A 19,528-nucleotide genomic window follows, 5' to 3' on the forward strand; every position below is an offset into this window, starting at 1 on the left:
TGTGCTTAAAGAGGGCTGACATCACTTGGCCAGCTAAGGCAGTCAGCTAACCGTGAGACACATGCCAAGGATTGATCAGCCCATGGTGGGTCTACCTCCACAGAGGGTGGCAAAAGGGTAGAAAACCTAACACTAGAAATTTTATGATGATGAACCTGAACCCTGGTTGACTGGTACAGCTGTTTCAGGGCATTCTGGGGGCTGTGCAGTTAACCTCAAGGCAGTGAAAACTAACGGAGGAATAAAAAAATGTTCTGCTCTTCTTCCCTCTCTTTTTCCCTTTTCTGAGAGGCAGTGGGGAGGTAGAGCATACAACCCGATCCGGCGGGAAGGTGTGGGATGCCAGATCGGCTCTCAGCTCTCCTATCTTGTCTCTTTTGTCTTACTTCTCTCTTTATCACCTTTTCTATCCCTTTGAAGAAGTGAGGCTCCTTAAATATCAAAGAGGTAAGTATTACTTCTCATTTTGCAGTGAACTGATAGAAGAAAATAAATTGTGGAAATTAAACAGAAGAAAGTAGAAGAGAAATAACAATTTAACATAAACCAGTGACACACTCCGGGGCCTGATCAGCCCTGGCAGGGCCTCCTGGATCAGAGTGTCTAGTGATAATGATCGAAACACCCAGTGAATCCAAGGTCCACTACTGATGATGTGTCCCAAAATTTCAATACTATAATCTAGATCAGATCTCTAATCCCTAAGCCTAACCAAGGAAGGTAAAAATAAACTAAAAGAACAGCTTGTGACAAAAGACAGAAACACCGTGTGAGGTTGAGGCACACGATGTGTCCCTCTGGTAAAGTTAAAGTTAGGAGAGAGTACGACCATGCAGCGTTTCAAGCTTGGAAGTACAGACAGTCCTTTGAGTTTGAGTCTGTAAAAAGTGACAAAAACATTAGCATCCGGTGTACACTCTGAGTGGGAAGAAAACTTCTTTCTTCTTTCAAATTAAACTTCAATTCTGAGGGAGCACCTAGCAAGCCGGCACAGGAATGTGAAATTCACAGAGAAACCCGTGGATCCCCCCACTGACATGACCTCCAACACTTAGGGCTATCACACTTAGGGCTGTGTGATATGATGAAATATATCGGATAACGAAATGAAAACATCTATTGTTGCCGCAAACCGGTCCCCACCACAGATTCAAACATGGCAAACCTCTTCTACCACCTACGCAAGAGTTACGTGAAAGAGAATGGAGAGTGTTTACAGATCAGAAGCAAAAAAGAGCCGTCAGGTGCTCAAAATAAACTTTCGACTCAAACGTTAGAACAGTGTTTTCCTCGCCGCACGCCATGTAATAAATACTCACAAAAAATGGCAGCCCTTACAACTTGTATCTAAAAATATATAGTTTCATGCATCGGTCAAAACACTCGACTCCAGGTACACGATAGCTCAAAACAATTCACACAACTCGAGTTGCCCAAGATTCACGGAATTTAGAGAAAAAACACTATTTTGTGATATATATGGTTATCGGGATGAGAAACGTCTTATATGAGATGGATATGACATTTTGTTCATATTGCACAACCGTAGTCCCACTCCTGCTGAACAGGTGAAAATAGACGTAAGAGTGACAGAACTTAGTGCCGCTGAATGTTTGATTTTATTTATTTCTTTATTTACTTCAGTTGTCAAATTTGCAATAAAGAAATTAGAGCTCTTTTCTTTCAGAGATGGTCTTTCCCTTTTCACGTAAATGGCCTCCTTGACTCCGCGCTCAAACCAGTGTTAATTCCTGTCCAGGATGTGTACATCCTCATCCTTGAAAGAGTGTCCACTGGCCTGTAGGTGTAAATAGACTGCAGAGTCCTGGCCTGACGACGTAGCTCTTCTGTGTTGTGCTATCTGCTTTGTCCGAGGTTGTTTGGTTTCCCCGATGTATAAATCCTGGCAATCCTCCTGGCCACTTGTGTCGGGGGACCCGATCCTTGGGGTGGACCACTTTTTGGCGCAGCGTGTTTTGGGGTTTAAAAGCCACAGAGACCCGGTGTTTAGATAAAATGCGTCTCAGCTGTTCTGATACTCCTGACACATACGGGATCACTACAGGTTTTTGCTTGGGCAGCGGTTGTCCTTCTCTGCTGGATCGGCTGGAGCTTTCTTTAGGCACCTTCCCAGCTTTGACAAAGGTCCAGCTGGGATAACCACATTTTCTCAGGGCCTTCTTGATGTGATGTTCTTCTGCCTCCCTGGCTGCTGTGTCAGTGGGGATGGTGTTCACTCTGTGTTGTAGCGTCCTGATGACACCCAGTTTGTGCTCCAGTGGATGATGAGAGTCAAACCTTAAATACTGATCCGTATGTGTAGGTTTACGGTACACATCAGTTTTTAGATGTCCCCCATTACTGATGGAAATCTCACAGTCTAAGAAGGCTAACCTGCCACTTTTCATATCCTCCCTGGTGAATTTGATGTGTCGGTCCACCGAGTTAATGTGATCCATGAAATGTGGAACGTCCTGAGATTTGATTTTCACCCAGGTGTCATCCACATACCTGAACCAATGACTTGGTGGTGTTCCAGGGTAGGATAGCAAACCCTTCTTTTCCACTTCTTCCATGTACAAGTTGGCCACAATGGGTGAAACTGGGGAATCCATGGCACACCCATGTTTCTGCCTGTAGTACTGACCCTTGTATGTGAAGTAGGTCGATACTGAGAGTGGTCCTGTTGCTGAGGTTGGGGTCATCGTGTAATCTCTTACGAACTATCTCCGTGACTGGGATGCAAGTGAAGAGAGATGTAACATCGTATGAGACCATAGTTTCATCTGCCTCCATAATGACATCTCTCACCTTCTCCACAAAATCCAATCGTGCTCTAGTTGTGATGTTCAGAGCTGCCCACCAGTGGGTTGAGGATTGAAGCCACAATCTTGGAGATGTTATAGGTGACCGAGTTGATCATACAGACAATCGGTCTTAAAGGTGCACCCTCTTTGTGTATCTTGTAATACTAACTCTTCTGTATTTTTCATTTTTGTTGTTGTTGTTTTTGTGACACAATACTGTCCGAGTGGCAACACTTATGGTTTAGGAGACTGCAACAGCGGATATAAATGGCTGCATCTGTGTGACAATAATGGTGCAGCCGTGAGCGAAGCGACCAGTGCGGAGGGTATATTTGCACCTTACCATTACTAATGTTAAGTAACTTTGCAGATATGTCGCCAAATGTTTTTATGTTCTTTTTTTTTTGTTTGTTTATTTTATTTTATTTTCACTTGTTAAAGTGTTAAGGGAGTGGGCCTAAATTGGGACACAGCTAGCAAGTGTAGCGGTACAGGCCAGGTTGTGGTTTTTTTTTCAACAATATACATTACTTATTTTATTTGGCTGCGGGCTTTTCACCATTAATATTGGCTCTTTGGATCAATGGATTTTTGCAAAATTTATGATCTAATGCTGCATTCCATTTAAACTGGGAATGTGTGTGTTTGCGTCTACCTGAGTACGCATGTGTGTGTGGTGGTGGTGGGAGCCAGGGCACTATATGCGACTATAAAATTGCTTAAATTACATATGGACAGTTAAATAAGCTTCCCCGTAATATCCCTCAGAGCTGTCTCCATCTTATTTTTTTTTTAAATATGTGAAAGTAGTAGTTTTATATTTTTCTTTTATATCATGCATATGTGCAATAATTCACATCCGTGTTTACACATGCAGATTAATAGCTTTTTCAGAAATTTACTACAGAAAATATAAAAAAAAAAAAAAAAAAAATCTTAAATTATTCCATGTATCTATTTATTGAATAAATGAACGACATTCAGCACTTTAGGTATGCCTATGTGATCAACATAGTGGCCCTTGTATAATAACTGCCACACCAGCAGCTAAGAGTGATGGGGATTTGGTGTTGTGCCGAAAAGTGGTTTATCATATTTGCCAAAATGTTGATTGTCGGTATTTAAACGGTTGTAAATACAACAATGCAGATGCATAAAAATCCTTGCAAAACAGTTCATTTTTTAAAATTTTTTATATGTAGTCCCTTTGTAAATCCTGTTGACTGCAGACTGTTTATCAACATAAGCAAAGATATTTGGCATAAAAAAACACAAACACATAGAACCGCCAGAAATCACTTTTTGGCAGACGATCACAAAAGAAGCAGCAACTGGCTGCATTTCTGTGATATTGGAGACAGAAAGGTTGAGTGCATAATTAGCAAAAAAAAAATCTATCAGAGCAGCGTCAGCAGAGGGTGTGCATTCGCTGTCTGCTCTACTCCAGGGTCTTGTCTGTCTGCCTGCTCTGTTGTCAGATGGAGGCAGTGTGCAAAGTATGTACAAAAACGGGTCTGTGGGCCACTCGTGCTCATCTTCTTGTTGGTTTGTGAGCCAGCCAAAAGACAGCGAAGTTCTAACATACCATCAGCTGAGGTGAAACCATATTAAAAACTATTAAAAAATATCCAATCACAGTCTCTGCTATTCAAGTAATATTATTATTATTATTATTATTATTATTATTATTATTATTATTATCATCTTTGAAGTTTTTATTGCGGTTATCCTGTTCTTGTGAACTACCCTATGATTCAGCCACTTGTCTGACCAATCAACTTGGCAATTGCTTATGCTTAATAATTTCCCCTCAACTATAAATCAGTGACTTTTCAATTGTGGCCACATAGATTGTACCACTGTGAGAGGGGTGCTACAGAATAGTCTAAATGATAGCAGCTTTAATTTGTTCAACTATAAATCAATGATTTTTCAATCTGATAGTGGTGATCTGGCCAACTATAAATAGATCAACAAGCAATAATAACGGGATAATTATAAATCAGTATTATTCCAATGTCATTACTATCGCACTGTAGGCTTTTTTAACTTTTATTTAAGATTTCTTTAGCATTAACATTTCAATCTTGATCATAATGAAGTTTTAGACCTTAAGAAAAATTAACATCTATTTATTTAACATGTTATCTGGTGTACGTCATCCGCGTCCAGCAACACGCAGTCAGGATCTTGGGGGACTGCACAGGAGGTATGTGTGAAAACCGCTCTCCCCCATCTGTGCGACCGAAAAGACGGACACATATAAACCCGCTTAATCTGCGTTTAAGGCAGGCAAGCCAAAAGAGACGAATCTTAGAAAAGACCCAGACTGCCCATCACTACCTCTTGGGTATGTGAAGGTGAGTCTACAAAAATGGCAAATCTAATTTGTTTCAATAAAAAAACACAAAAAACAGAAAAACAAGAACAACAAAAAGCCACCCAGTGTTGTAAGAAAATAAGTGTGTCTGCAAGACAACACAAACCATGACACGCAGTGAGCAATGTAAGACGTCTTCCTGTTTTGGCGATCTTTGGAGCTGACCTGAGAGACAGCGAGAGACAGCGAGAGTAGCAGGTGCAACGTCTCTTCTTCCTTTTTTACCGAAAATTTGTGACTTTCTCCTCTCTTCTATGATGGAAGAGAGCGAAGACAGAAAAGAAGGATATTACCAGGTCGCCAAGCGGCTCCGGACGGAACAAGAGACCGGTGTAAAAGAGCTAGAGGACGGGAAGGAGGAGGAGGATTCTGCCGCTGAGGAGGCAGCGGGGAACGGGTGCACTGAGAACCGCAGGAGCGGAGGGAAGGTGAGGCACACAATATTAATCCTTCTGTATCTAAATAAAATGTAAATATTTAACATTTTTTCATACGATTTACAAACAACTGGAAGGGTCTGAAAAATTATGTTAATGATTAAAATAGACAGCAAGAGAAATGAAAGAGTACAAAGTCAGAGTGGAATATAAATGAGTTTCTACATTTATTATTATCATTCATTATTTACATAAACGCGTAACTTTGGAACAAGTGAAGAAAAGTTGCACCATCCGTGGCAGTAACCCGTTATCATCGTCACGACGATCACTAACGTGCTTAAGAAAAATGTGGTGGAAGTTAACCAGTCCGGAGCTTCGTGTTAACTCAGTTTAATTCATTTGTGATTTTATAGCGCTAATTCAGAACAGTCCACTCTCTTTGTATTGTAAGGTGAAAAACCAACAATATTATAGAAAACCCGCAGATGTACGATATGAGCATATGTGGAGAGTGAGAAGAACTTTTAACAGGATGAGCACACCGCCATACCATGTCCCAGACTGGTTGGTTAGAAACTATTTAAAGATGAATAATTTTTTGAATTAACTGAATTGAATAAGTGTAAGAAAATGAATGGATGAATGGTTATGTTAAAGCTTTTTGTTCGCATTCTTCCTTCCTTTGGGCTCCATGTAGATCTTTATATGTTAACTTGTAGACGTGCATCCAGTCAGCAAGTGTACTCGTGCATCATAACATACATGATGAATACTGGCCGTATTCCTGATTTACTCATGGATCTTTGCTGTTTCAGCCTGGATATTGATTCTGCACTGTAGTGTACATATTCCATCACTCTAGTGGCCTCCCCAGGCTTTCCTAGCGGCTTTTTCAGCAGTCACTTTAGTGGCCTTGAGTGACTGCTTTATCTACCAGTAGCTGGTGTTTTGCCTGCCTGGTGTTTCTGTCAGTTCCTTTCTGGGCCCTGCTCATATATTAAGCTATGTTGTTTTTAGGAAGACCATATGGTTCTAAGAACTATTACTATTTTTTATTACACACATTTGTTTAGCAGTTTATCAAACTTAGTCTGGACAGATCATTATTTTCCTCAAGCAAAATACCGTTATTTAGTTCTACCTCAAAGCTGTGGCTTCATACTGTAAAAAAAAACCCACATTGATTGAGTACTTATATTCAGATGATATAATCAGCATATAGTCACCATAAATGAATGCAATAGACTTCTGTGCCTGTTATGGCCCTCCTTCCTTTCATCAAACATCCAGAACATGTTTTAACTCTTCAGTACATTCGGCAAAATTTGCTTTTGCATGTTCATATTTTGAGTTTGCTACTGGAAGCTTCTTTCCACTTTATAAAAAGACAAGCAAGGTAGCGAGGGCATATAAAGACAATTTTGACTTTTCCTGTTAGGGTTTACAGGTAAAGGATGAAGTCATTTTGAAGCTGTATGGGAATAGACCTCTTCCTGCTGACAAACACAATTTTAGTCCACATTTTAACTACCCTCCAACTCATTTTTTTTTGTTTATTTTTGTTTTGTTTTTTTAATTAGTCTGCTCTCTGATGGCTTCTGACTGCTCTGTGGTGTGTATCTTACAGCCAAAATCTCCTCTGATGATCTGTAGGCAAGGATTGAAAGGCAGCTCATTTGCCTGCTGTGCTGCACTGGTTGTAGTGTATTTTTGTGGTGACTGTGTATTAAGGTGCACATCTCTCCAGACATCAGCTGACATCAGAGCACATTTGATCTCTAGTGTCTTTTGTATATTGATAATTATTTATTATATATATTATTAATTATTATTTTCTGGGTCTATATGCTTTTCCAAGTCCAGAACATTATAGTCTGTGTACTGAAATGTTCTCAGTTTCAGTTTATCATAAACAGTATTCCATTGAATTATATTGTTTTTGTTGCTGGATGCAGAAGAAGATCTTTCAGACTGTGCCATATGGTGTGTTGTGTGTCACGTCACATGTGTATTCATACCTCTAGTTTAAGATGAACACCAGTATTTGTCCAGCTCCTCAATGTTTCTGATGACCAACACTTTGGCTTGTTCCAGTGTTCCTTTGATTTTACGAATACTTTACAGCTTGTGGTCCATGTATTGTGAATTTTCCCTGTTTTTTCAAGGAACGTGCTTTCCTGTCAATGTCAGCATTTTGTTTTGTCAGATGTTAATTCATGAAGACATTGGATCCTTTTAGATTCTTTCCTTGTTTTATCAGTGCATTTTTGTGTTTTCTGTTAACAAATCTCACAATGATGGCCGGTTTGTCGCTGTCATTTTTTCGGGGCAGAGAGTGGCAAGCCTTGATGTTGTTATAGTCCACTTCAACACCTTTAGACTCGTTTGGACCACTTGATGCTCCGTGGAGCTGACGTCTTCCTCTCCAGGCTCCCCCGTGCTGTCTGTGGCAACCGTACGAGTGTATGACCGGGGTTTGATGTGAAGCCAAGTGATGATCACATCATTCATCTCAGTGTACTGCTCCAAATCTGCCACTCTGTTCAGGTACTCCAGGTACGCCAGCTGCTGATTCTTCTCAGCGTTCTGGATGGGGGGAGACTTAACTTCCTCCACCAGGTCCAGGACGGCTTTCTGCTGCAGGTTGACAGCAGAAGTCTCCTCTGTCATAAACTCCAACGCCTTCCTCAGCTGTCAGTTTCTTCAGGCCCATACTGAGAGACGCTCTCGTAGCGTTACCCTGACGACCTGCTAGCTAGTTTGCCACTAACGTCCTTCATCCAAAATATTCCAGCGAGCGATGATTTAAATTAAGCAGTGTTAACCGAGGTTGGTACAGATAGTCCAGATGGTCTAGCTTAGCAGCTGGCTAGTGTAGTGGTACGACTGCACATTTTTGGAGCAGGGGTCACAAGTTCAATTCCCACCTGGTATCCAGTAAGCATTCTGGCTAGACCCCGCATGCTAAAACAAAAAACCCATCCTTGGAGTGGCGTGGCTACGTCTGCATCCATTATCCAGGTCTTGATGAATTTAAAATGCTATCAATCCATCGTCTGGTATTTGTTATATTTAAATTCAAAATGTTAAATTAAAAATGATGGAGTGGTAAATTAACAGCTTCACTTTCATGCACAGACCCATTCAGCTGCAATCCATCCATCTCCTGCTCTCCTGTCCCCTGTTATGACCCAGCTCAAAAGCTGCAACATAAATGTGGAGACGAACACCAGAGTTTCAAAAAGCATAGTTTTTATTTTAAATGACAAAATAAGTTAGCTAAAACAGTTGGTACCATAAAGACAAAATTGGCATGCCCCTCCAAAACCTGCCACACATATGCCTTTATCCACACCTCACCAAGTGTGGTCAATTAGCAATTCAGGCCAGGCAACAGCTGAAACTCTTGCACTGCCACTGCAAAGAGAATAGGGGATAAGAGGGACGCCAGTCCAGTTGCAGCATGCTTTACACAACTGCATCTGATGTTTTGCATTCAGCTTGGTGATGTAAGGCTTGGATGCAGCTGCTTGGTGATGGAAACCTATTACATGAAGCACTCTGCACACTGTTCTTGAGCTAATCTGAAGGTCACTTGAAGTTTGGAGGTCTGTAGCTATTGATAGCTTTATATGGCCTACCACTTTGTGGCTGAGTTGCTGTCATTTTTTTATCATTTCCACTTTGTTACAATACCACTAACAGATGACTGTGGAATAGGTGTTTCATTTTATACACCTGTGCCCATGGAAGTGATTGGAACACCCGAATTAAATTATTTTGATGGCTGAATAAATACTTTTGGAAATATAATGTATTTCTCTGTCATCAAAAATAATTTTCTCATGCAGTAGCACAGATCCTCTCTTGAAACCCTTTCATATGTTTTGTCTATATGCTCAAAGACACATCTTAACTTCTTCTGACCTTCTCTATATTTCTCCATCAGCACAATCAAGCCAAACTTTGCATTTGTAGTGCTTTTTCTTGGCATGAGGGTATACTGCTTGTTGTTGTCACCTCTCCACTCATGATATGGCTCATCAGCTTTATCCCTCTGTAGTTGTAACCCTTGATTTTGAAAATCGGTACTGCCGCACATCTCTGTTCCTAAGATATCCCCTCACTCTCCAAGATTGTGTTAAACAGTCTAGTCAAAGATTCCACTGTCCTGTCTCCTAGAGATCTCTATTTCTCCACAGGTATACCGTAAGTACCAACTGCCTTTCCACTCTCCATCTTCTTCATAGCTGCCCTCACTTCCTATTACTCACTATCCTATTACACCTGTACTCTTCTTGATTTACTAACTGTCCTTCTTTCGCATTCATTTTCATCAGCTCCTCAAACACACCCCTAGTCTTCTCAACACATTATTGGCTTGTTAGCACACTTCCATTTTTTCCTTAATCATCCTAACTTGACGCACATCACCAACTCAAAATCTTTGACTAGTTATTTGGTGAGTACCTGAGTACCTCCTCTTGGCCGTTTCCCTCTGCGCTACAACTGTATGTACTTATGATTCATAGACTAGACTAGTATAGAATAGAATAGAGTACAACAGAATAGAATAGAATAGATACATTATAGATAATTGGGAAACTTTCTGGAGGAAACCTGGTCTTGTTAGAAGAGATGGCATCAATCCCACTTTGGATGGAGCAGCTCTCATTTCTAGAAATATAGTCAAATGTATTAACCCCCCCCCCTAAAATGTAGCTATCCAGAGTTGGGATCAGGAGGCAAAGTTGAAGTCTTCGCCGTCTCTCTGCAAATTCTGTCCTCCCATTATCCCCCCAAACCACATACCCTTAGACACGGTGTCTACTGTGCCAAACTGACAAAAAACAAACTAAAAACCAGCAAAAAACAACCTAAACATAAAAAATTGCAAAGAAAGAAAAATAGAGTATCCTCAACAGCACCAAAGAGTAAAACAGTGGAATATGGATTATTAAACATTAGGTATCTCTCTTCCAAGTCTCTGTTAGTACATGAATGTGGGGGGCACAGTTGTGGCGCAGCTGCAGGAGAAGCCAACACACCGGAGCTGCAATGGGCTCATCGTGCTGCCCTGCATAAATAGTACTGGGTCCTGAGTATGTGGTTGTTGTTGTGGTGTATGTGGTTGGCAGCTGTTGAGCTGCAGCTGAGCGTGTGAACAGCAACCAGAAGAATAAAATGTGTGAAATGCTCAAAAGCATGAACCTGCGGTCATCGGGTCTGTTGTGGTTATGCTACCGTGACTTAATAATTGATCCACAAATTGATTTACTCTGCCTTACAGAAAACTGGTTACAGCAGGATGATTACTTTAGTTTAAATGAATCAACACCCCCGAATCACTCTAACTACCAGAATCCTTGAAGCACAGGGCAGACCTTTAATTCATTTGACAGCCTGATGCTTAGTCTTGTTTGCCCTAGCTGGAAAACTCAAAAACCAGTCTTATTTGTTATTATCTATCGTCCACCTGGGCCTTACACAGAGTTTCTGTCTGATTTCTCAGACTTTTTATCTGATTTAGTGCTCAGCTCAGATAAAATAATTATTGTGGGTGATTTTAACATCCATGTAGATGCTAAAAATGACAGCCTCAACATTGCATTTAATCTGTTATTAGACTCAATTGGCTTCTCTCAAAATGTAAAAGAACCCACCCACCACTTTAATCACACTCTAGATCTTGTTTTAACATATGGCATAGAAACTGAACATTTAACAGTGTTTCCTGAAAACCCTCTGCTGTCTGATCATTTCCTGATAACATTTACATTTACAATAACTGATTACACAGCAGTGGGGAGTAGACTTCATCACAGTAGACGTCTTTCTGAAAGTGCTGTAACTAAGTTTGAGAATATAACCCACCCACTGTTATCATCTTCAATGTCCTGTACCAACACAGAGCAGAGCAGCTACCTGAACACTACTCCCACAGAGGTCGATTATCTTGTTAATAATTTTAGCTTTTCACTACATATGAGTCTTTTTCTCCAGTTGATCTTCCTAAGTTAACTTCAGTAATTACTTCCTCCAAACCACCAGCGTGTCTTTAGATCCTAATCTCTGGCTCTCTTCCACAGCATGTCTTTTGTCCTGTCTTCCTTCTCTCACCCCAACCGGTCATGGCAGATGGCCGCCCCTCCATGAGCCTGGTTCTGCTGGAGGTTTCTTCCTGTTTTTTCCTTCCCACTGTCTCCAAAGTGCTTGGTCATAGGGGGTCATATGATTATTGGTTTATCTCTGTATGTATTATTGTAGGGACTACCTTACAATATAAAGCACCTTGAGGTGACTGTTGTTGTGATTTGGTGCTGTATAAATAAAATTGAATCGAAATGAATTGAATTGATCTGAATTGAATTGATTAGCTATTGAATATTGTCATTCTTCATGTACTAAGACATTGTGGGTGCTTCACACCAACTGTGCTGAAAGACAGCAGGAATAAATAGGAAATGGGAGAAATATATACAATCAAGAGGTATACATACAAAATGAGAAATATATACAAAAATAAGAGAAAGGCACACATTGGAGAACAAATTGCAACATGCTTGGAAGTAGTGCAAAGAGAAGACAGTCTGAATAAAGTCAATTTGTGAGCGGGGTTATTCATAGCATGGCTCCGATTGGTGAGATGAGTAGCCAGGGGTAAGGTGGGATACGGGGGGATGGTGTTTGTTGACAATGGCCCAAGGGAAGAAGCTGTTTGTGAGATATGGTAACTGATTTGGTAGCTGTTCCCTACCACCCAGAGTCTAACTGAAGTATGTGCAACATTCTTCCTTCTTCAACTTTTGCTACTTAGTCCTTGGCTCTGTCTTCACTCATTTCTTCTTCTTAACGTCTTTAACACCATCAGGTGTACCCAACACCTCCTTATCACCTCATTTTCACCTACCTGTCCATTAAAGTCTCCAATCACCAGTCTCTCCCCCCTGAGGACACTCTCTACCACTCCATCCCACTTACTCCAGAATTTTTTCCTTTGGTTTGTTTCTTAATCCAGAAACAAACTCACTTTGTGGAGAAGAATTACCATCACACTTTTAATTTCCAGCTTCAAACTCATCATCCTGTCTGACACTCTTTACCTCCACAATGGAATTCACATATTCTTTCTTCAAGATTATCCCTTCTCCATTTTTCTTTATATCTACACCATGGTAGAACAGCTTGAATTGACCTTTAGTTCTCTCGGCTTTGCTTTTCTTCCACCTGGCCTGCTGTGACACAATATATAGCGGTAGCTTGACCCTCATAACAACTCCAAGTGGGCTGATTTTTTTCTAAGTCATCTTCCTGGATAATTGAGCTAGGGGTGTGGTTGACAGATGTTTTGAATGAAATTTGCTAGACCTCATCACTGTGTGCCTGTTGTTGCCGTATTTTGGAGCATTTTTAATAGTTTATTGTTGTGGATTTTCCTTTCTAATACAGATGATCCAAGACGTTTATGCTTCAGTTTTAATGAAGGCAATTCTAGTGTTTTGTTATCCATTATTTTGCACTGATGAGTTGATATTTGTGTTTCCATGTTGCACTAATACAATTTATGAATGTATCTTTCTAACCGAGGTAACTAGCATTAGCTGCAAAATTAGGATGCCTTTCTTTCATCCATATAAGATCAATTCTGGAACCAACAAAAGCAACATGATAGACAAAACACTAATGTTCAAAATGCCAGTTGAGTCCAAAACCAATGGGCAATGTAATGGTGCTACATCCATATAGCATTTTCAGCTGTTGTTAATTGCTTCCCCCTTTGTTCTGCCCTCACCTCTGATCTGTTTCTGAATTATCCTCCCATGTGTATATTATAGTCCTTTTTCTTACTTTGTCAGATCCTACTTTTTTATTTATCTGGAGCAAAGTTCTTAGTTTTCCTGCCTGGCATAGCGTGACGGCTGTGCACCTAGGTATGCTATTTGGAGTACTCTGATAGAAACCACACTTCAGCAACATATTATCAAAGACTACAGAGAAGTATCCGCTGTAACAAAAGCGGTAAACGGGCACTCCTTATATAGACACTGCAAATGTTGCTTGCTTCCTATTTCAGCATTTTATAGATGAACGCTCTTACACTTCTTTCCCATGATTATGCATTAGTTAAAAATGTGGTAGTAATTATGGATTTTCACTCTTTGTCGCATGCTGCTGATTCCGCTGATATCTGTCTTGGCCAGGAGACTTTTGCAAACAAGACTTTTAATCTCATATTTTTCTGGGTTAAAAAAGTTAAAAAATATTATGGAGATGTGACAAGTATTTGCAGCAAAGTTCAAACTTTAAACCACACTTCAGAGAGTTACAGCTTTATATATCTAGCAATTAAACACATATACAGGAAGCTTGATATTATTGTGCTGGTGACGATGTTAAAGTCATATCCTGAATGCTACCAGATCTAAGAGCAAGAGCATTTTTTTAACATATGATCTAATGTTGATTTTGAGAAAAATAATCCACTTTAAACTCTTTTTTTGTGGTTAAAACAATACATAATTGGATAAAATAAAAAATAATATATAATAAAATATTCAAAAATCTTTCCTGTGGTGAATCCAGGTTGTACTTGATAGTGTGATGGCAAATATAAATGATCTATCACCATGACCTTTTTAGCTTTGTTAAAAACTGACCAAGATAATATATTGAGTGGTATATAAAGGAAGAATAAGAACACGAAATGAGGAAAATGAAGAGAGAAGAGGTGATGAAGAGGGACTCAAAGGTGGGGGAGGCTTAAGAGACGTCAAGCACAATGTCACATAGAACTGTAATGATGCAGCAGTCTGTTGCAGGAAAGCAACATGTCACTGAATGTTCAGCCTCAGACTCTCTCTCACACTCTCTTTCTCGTACACTAGATAAAGACACATACACTCACCAAAAAAACAAAGGTATGGTTTCCACAGCATTAGGGAAGTCATCAGCTTTATGTTGTCACTATCTTAGCTATAATGTCACCATGGTAACCACATTCCAGTGCTTTTACCAGCACAAAGTAAAGCTTGTGAGTACATTGGTAACACCTCTCCTACTTCACCAACACCATCCATAATTCAACCACCTGCCTCTTGTTTAATGTTGCTAGAGCAACGGATTCCTTTGTAGGTGTAGTGGAGCATATACTCATCATTTTGAGACCACAGTCTTAAATATTTCTGACATCAACTGTTTTTGATGTCAGGGGCTGAAGGCTAATGAGCTGTGAGGATTTCACACATTGTGCCTACTTCCGTATCAGTGATAACAAACCTTTTCCTCAAGTAGATGATAAAGAGCTAATTAGAGACATTTATATTTTTATCCTGGGTTTTGTTTGTTAGGCAAAATGGGCATAGCTTAAAAAGTTTTAAAAATGAATCAACAGATATCACAGAAGTTGATTCTATCCATCTGGACGTAGTATTTTCACTTTGTCCAGAAGTACAGAATCAACTTTCTGGGATGTGCTTACTTGGATGATTGAGCAAGCATCAAGATGTTCAACAAGTAAAACTGATCAGCAATCAAAGTTAACAGTAAAATCTACTGGTCTTTTTAGTGAAGCACTACAATTTAAAGGTAAATCCTTTAACACTGAAAGTAGCTGAATTCTTGTCAGAAAGTTCTAATGCGGTATGAATTCAGCAAAATAAACCAATAGGTTAGCAATAAATTTGTCTGAAATTCAATTTTGAATAATCTTCAGGAGATTTGGATTAATCATGTTCTAATCATGTTGGAAATATGTGAATGATTTTATATAAATGATGTGTTATGTGGGCGACCAAGAGAGGTTGTTGCTGTAGCATGTCTGATCACATGAAAAGGACTTTATGTCAGCAGATCTGCATGTCCATACATGCAAAGTGCTGCACTGATGCTGTTACCATACCTTCTAGACGTCATCCCCTCAGTGACTTAAAAACAGCTTGCGGCCAGTCAGACCTTGAGCGCGTTTCCTGCACAGTAAACTTACCGCCTCAACCTGCAGTATAAAAAAGGTCAGGCTGCAAAAAGTGTGATGCTTGCTCAACCTCTTCCTGAGACAGAAAGCTGTACTGTGAGATTTTCCGACAGTAGGCATCAGGTTTTTTTTTTGTTTTTTTTGTTTTTTTGCAACTGCACTCAACTGTGCTAAGACTTCTTCTGACAAATCTAAAATACTCTTCTGAAATAATCCGTTGAGGTGGAGCTTGGTCCGATTACATTACTATCAGTATATGTATGTTTTGTGCCGCGTTAATCAAATTAAAACTATTTGGGAAATTTAAAGGGCAAATTTCTATTTGACGGCCAAGCTAACAATATATATTTGTGTGAAACATGACAAGAATGCACTTCCAATTTCATATAAGCTAAACTGCAAAACATTTATTTTTCTTCTATTAGCAGTATGAGGAACAGGACCACTTACAATCTTTAGCAGTATCTTTGTTTTGTTTTCAGTTATTGACCTTGAATCTTGTGATAATTTTAGATATCTTGATTCATATCACACTGCTGTGATATACAGAAGAAAATAATGCATTCATTTTGTCTTATCTTTTCTGGCTACATGCCACAATCCTGCAATGTGACAAACGTGATTTCTGCTGCTTCTTACTGCATCTTGGTTTGCTGTGGACTAACGGCTGCACACAGAAGATTAAATGATAAGTGTTAACATGGGGTGGGGGTAGGGGTATAGGAACGCTCTTTTTGTCTGTTTTTCTCATGGTTTAAGATCACTATCTGGCTTCCTGTCCTGACTCCTTTGTTGTTTTTGTTTTTTTTATGCGCATGTATATGTGTTTGTGTTCTGTTGTGGGAAAAAAACTGAGCACCAAAACTGTTTTATTAAAAGAAAGTTAAAACTTTTGCAAAGGGATAAGTAATGCATGGACAGTCTTTGCACAAGCGTTAACCAAAAACAAAAAAACCACAGATTGTGTGGACAATCTGTGTCTATTCAGCAGTCGGGAGTTTAAATCCTCATGTGTCATGTAAGCATCAGTCTGATAATGAGGTGCATCATGGCCTTAAACACAGCTTACAGTTAGTTGTTTTCCCATCAACGCACACTCATCCTACTCGATTTTTACCAGTGTCTGGGTTGCATGATGTCAAACCATTCACAATGACCACCTGATCAGAATTAGCCAGTGGTGTGTCCTGTAGATCTAGGCGAACGGATTTCAGATATAGCTACTATGCAATCATGTGGTTTACCATCTACTTCTGTGGGGAGTAGTGTCAAATGTCAAGGTTAAAACACCTACTGTGTTAAACCCAGCTTGGTGTAGCACAGAGCATCTTTTAAGTAGCTCATACCAGACTGTGCTACTGGAAATGCCAAGTTAGTTGTTTTTTGCTGCAAAAGGATCAGAGATACAGAATGTGGTAGAGTGGCCCACAATGAATGGTTCGTCATTTTTTGAGGTTTTGGAATGGATTGATTCCCAGTAATCCTTTTCAGAGACAGGGACTTACTGTTGGACGTGATCATATGTCCCAGATAGGTGACTGTGGCGGGGCTATGGGGGAGGTTGGCGCACCTGAGTGGAATCAGCACGTACCCACATAGCAAAATTGGTATGGCCCGGATCTTGCCCACACAATGTGCTTACACATGGCCCACATACCGCAAAGAATGACGGCCCTTTGGTGGACAGACCTGGTTTGCCAGAGGTGGCCCACACATGGGCCAGCACAAGGCCAGTTGTATACACACTGGTGGTCCTGTGCTGGCCCATGTGTGGATTACCTCTGGCAAACCTGATCTGGGCCACCAAAGGGCCGTCATTCTTTGCGGTATGTGGGCCATCTGTAAGTGGTGTGGAGCCACGGGCCAGTTGTAGACACACTGCTGGCCCAGAACAGTTTCAGCTCTGGCCCCAGATGTCAGCCTAATGTGTACCTTAATCAAGGCATGTAATAACAACATGTGCCGGAACATGCAAAACAGTGCAAAAGTAACATGACGAAACTCTGTTCAGACAGTGAATGGACTGATTCTTATATAGTGCTTCTTGAGTCTCCCAGATTACTTAAAGTGCTCTATACAACATACCACACTCACCCAATCACACACTTTCTCTTAATTGAGTGCTTCCTAACTACATTGATACACATTCACACTCTTGACATGCAAACTGGACGAACCAGGGATCAAACCACTAACCTTCTAATCAGTAGGTGGCCTGCTCTACCGCCTGAGCTATTGCCACCCACTGGCAAAGATGACTAAACCGTTACTAGGTTTTAGATAAAGTGTACACTCACAAACCTGTCAAACCTGCATTTGAAACATTGGCTACCATAGCAGTATAGTATTGCAACATGGCATTTGGGTCTTCTAACTAAAATAGGAAAATAGGAACATAAATAGTGCCACCATTGCAAGACCTGGCCCACATCTGGTTGACATACACCCTGCCATGACACCAGTCAGTCAGAAGTGCCAGCTTGATGCCAGATCTGGGCCAGACCTGTTTTCTATGGCCCTGGGCCACATAAACCAAACCACAATCGAGCCAGATATGGCATGCCATCACATAGACAGTGCCATCTATGCCAGGCCTGGCCCATATCTGGATGACATACGTCTTATCATGCCAGAAGTCAGCAGTGCCGGCTTGATACCAGATCCAGGCCAGACCTGCTTGCTATGTGGGTAACTGCTCCAATCCACATAAATGAACTAGGGCCTATTGTTGTGTTGTTGTTGATGTGGATGTCGAGCTGTGAGCGGAGAGCTGCAGCTATGGTTTGTACTTCAACCGTGAGTAAAGATGTCACTGAATGGTGAATTGTGGTCGTGTCGTGCCTCCAGGTTTCAATCCTCTGGAGGGTTGAAACCTGAGTTCTTTCAGTGCACTGTTAAAAAAGAAAAAAATTTGGGAGCCCATAGAGCAATGTGGGAAAAAGCAGAGCAAAACTGACTCCCACATAGCATGCGTGTGACAGCCAGTGGGCTGGCCTTGTGTTTTGGTTTTCTTGTTGCCTGTTTCTTTCAGGTTTGTGGTAGGTGGAGCTGACCCAATTGTAGATGCAGCACACCTGAGAAGGCCAGTCCCAGTATATAAAGCCACCTTGACTGAACCTTTGGCTGTTTCTCTCTGTCTGGTAGCATCATATTCAATTGGTGCTTCAGTTATGGCTGTTATATCATTAAAATTGTGTTTAAGTTTTTTTGACCTTATTTTTATTAAAAAATATTTTACAGCCTTTAAAAGCCTGTGTGTGGTCTCCCACTTGCTTGTCACGTCCTTGAGCCGGGGTTGTGACACATGGTAAGTGGTATGTCATCCAGATGATAGATGGCACTGTTTATGTGATGGCATGCCACATCTGTCCCGATTGTGGTTTGGTTTGTGGCCCAGTCTCTTAGAAAACAGGTCTGGCCCAGATCTGGCATCAAGCTGGCACTTCTGACTGACTGATGTCATGGCAGGGTGTATGTCAACCAGATGTGGGCCAGGTCTGGCAATGGTGGCACTATTTATGTTCCTATTTTCCTATTTTAGTTAGAAGACCCAAATGCCATGTTATAATACTATACTGCTATGGTAGCCAATGTTTCAAATGCAGGTTTGACAGGTTTGTGAGTGTACACTTGATCCAAAACCTAGTAACGGTTTAGTCATCTTTGCCAGTGGGTGGCAATAGCTCAGGCGGTAGAGCAGGCCACCTACTGATCGGAAGGTTAGTGGTTCGATCCCTGGCTCTTTCAATTTGCATGTTAAGAGTATGAATGTAGTTAGGAAGTGCTCAGTTTAGAGAAAGTGGGTGAATGTGACATGTTGTATAGAGCACTTTGAGTAATCTGGGAGAGTAGAAAAGCCCTGTATACGCATCTGCCCATTCACTGTCTGAACAGAGTTTTGTCATGTTACTTTTGCATGTTCTGGCACATTGTTATTACATGGCTTGATTAAGGTACACATTAGGCTGACATCTGGGGCCAGAGCTTAAAG

At 40.7% G+C, this 19,528-nt stretch overlaps 1 protein-coding gene across 1 annotated transcript in view; it reads left to right on the forward strand.

Annotated features, from left to right (window-relative positions):
- Positions 1-5,242: 5,242 nt before the first annotated feature.
- Positions 5,243-19,528, forward strand: part of LOC134628875 (heterogeneous nuclear ribonucleoprotein L-like) — a 34,744-nt gene continuing 20,458 nt past the window's right edge. Inside the window, exon 1 of the mRNA XM_063475676.1 lies at positions 5,243-5,615. Coding sequence (XP_063331746.1) covers positions 5,442-5,615 — 174 coding nt within the window. The 5' untranslated portion in view covers positions 5,243-5,441. The remainder of the gene's footprint in view (positions 5,616-19,528) is intronic.

This window comes from Pelmatolapia mariae, linkage group LG6 (genome assembly GCF_036321145.2).
Source record: "Pelmatolapia mariae isolate MD_Pm_ZW linkage group LG6, Pm_UMD_F_2, whole genome shotgun sequence".
In the NCBI taxonomy this organism is placed as follows: Eukaryota; Metazoa; Chordata; class Actinopteri; order Cichliformes; family Cichlidae; genus Pelmatolapia; species Pelmatolapia mariae.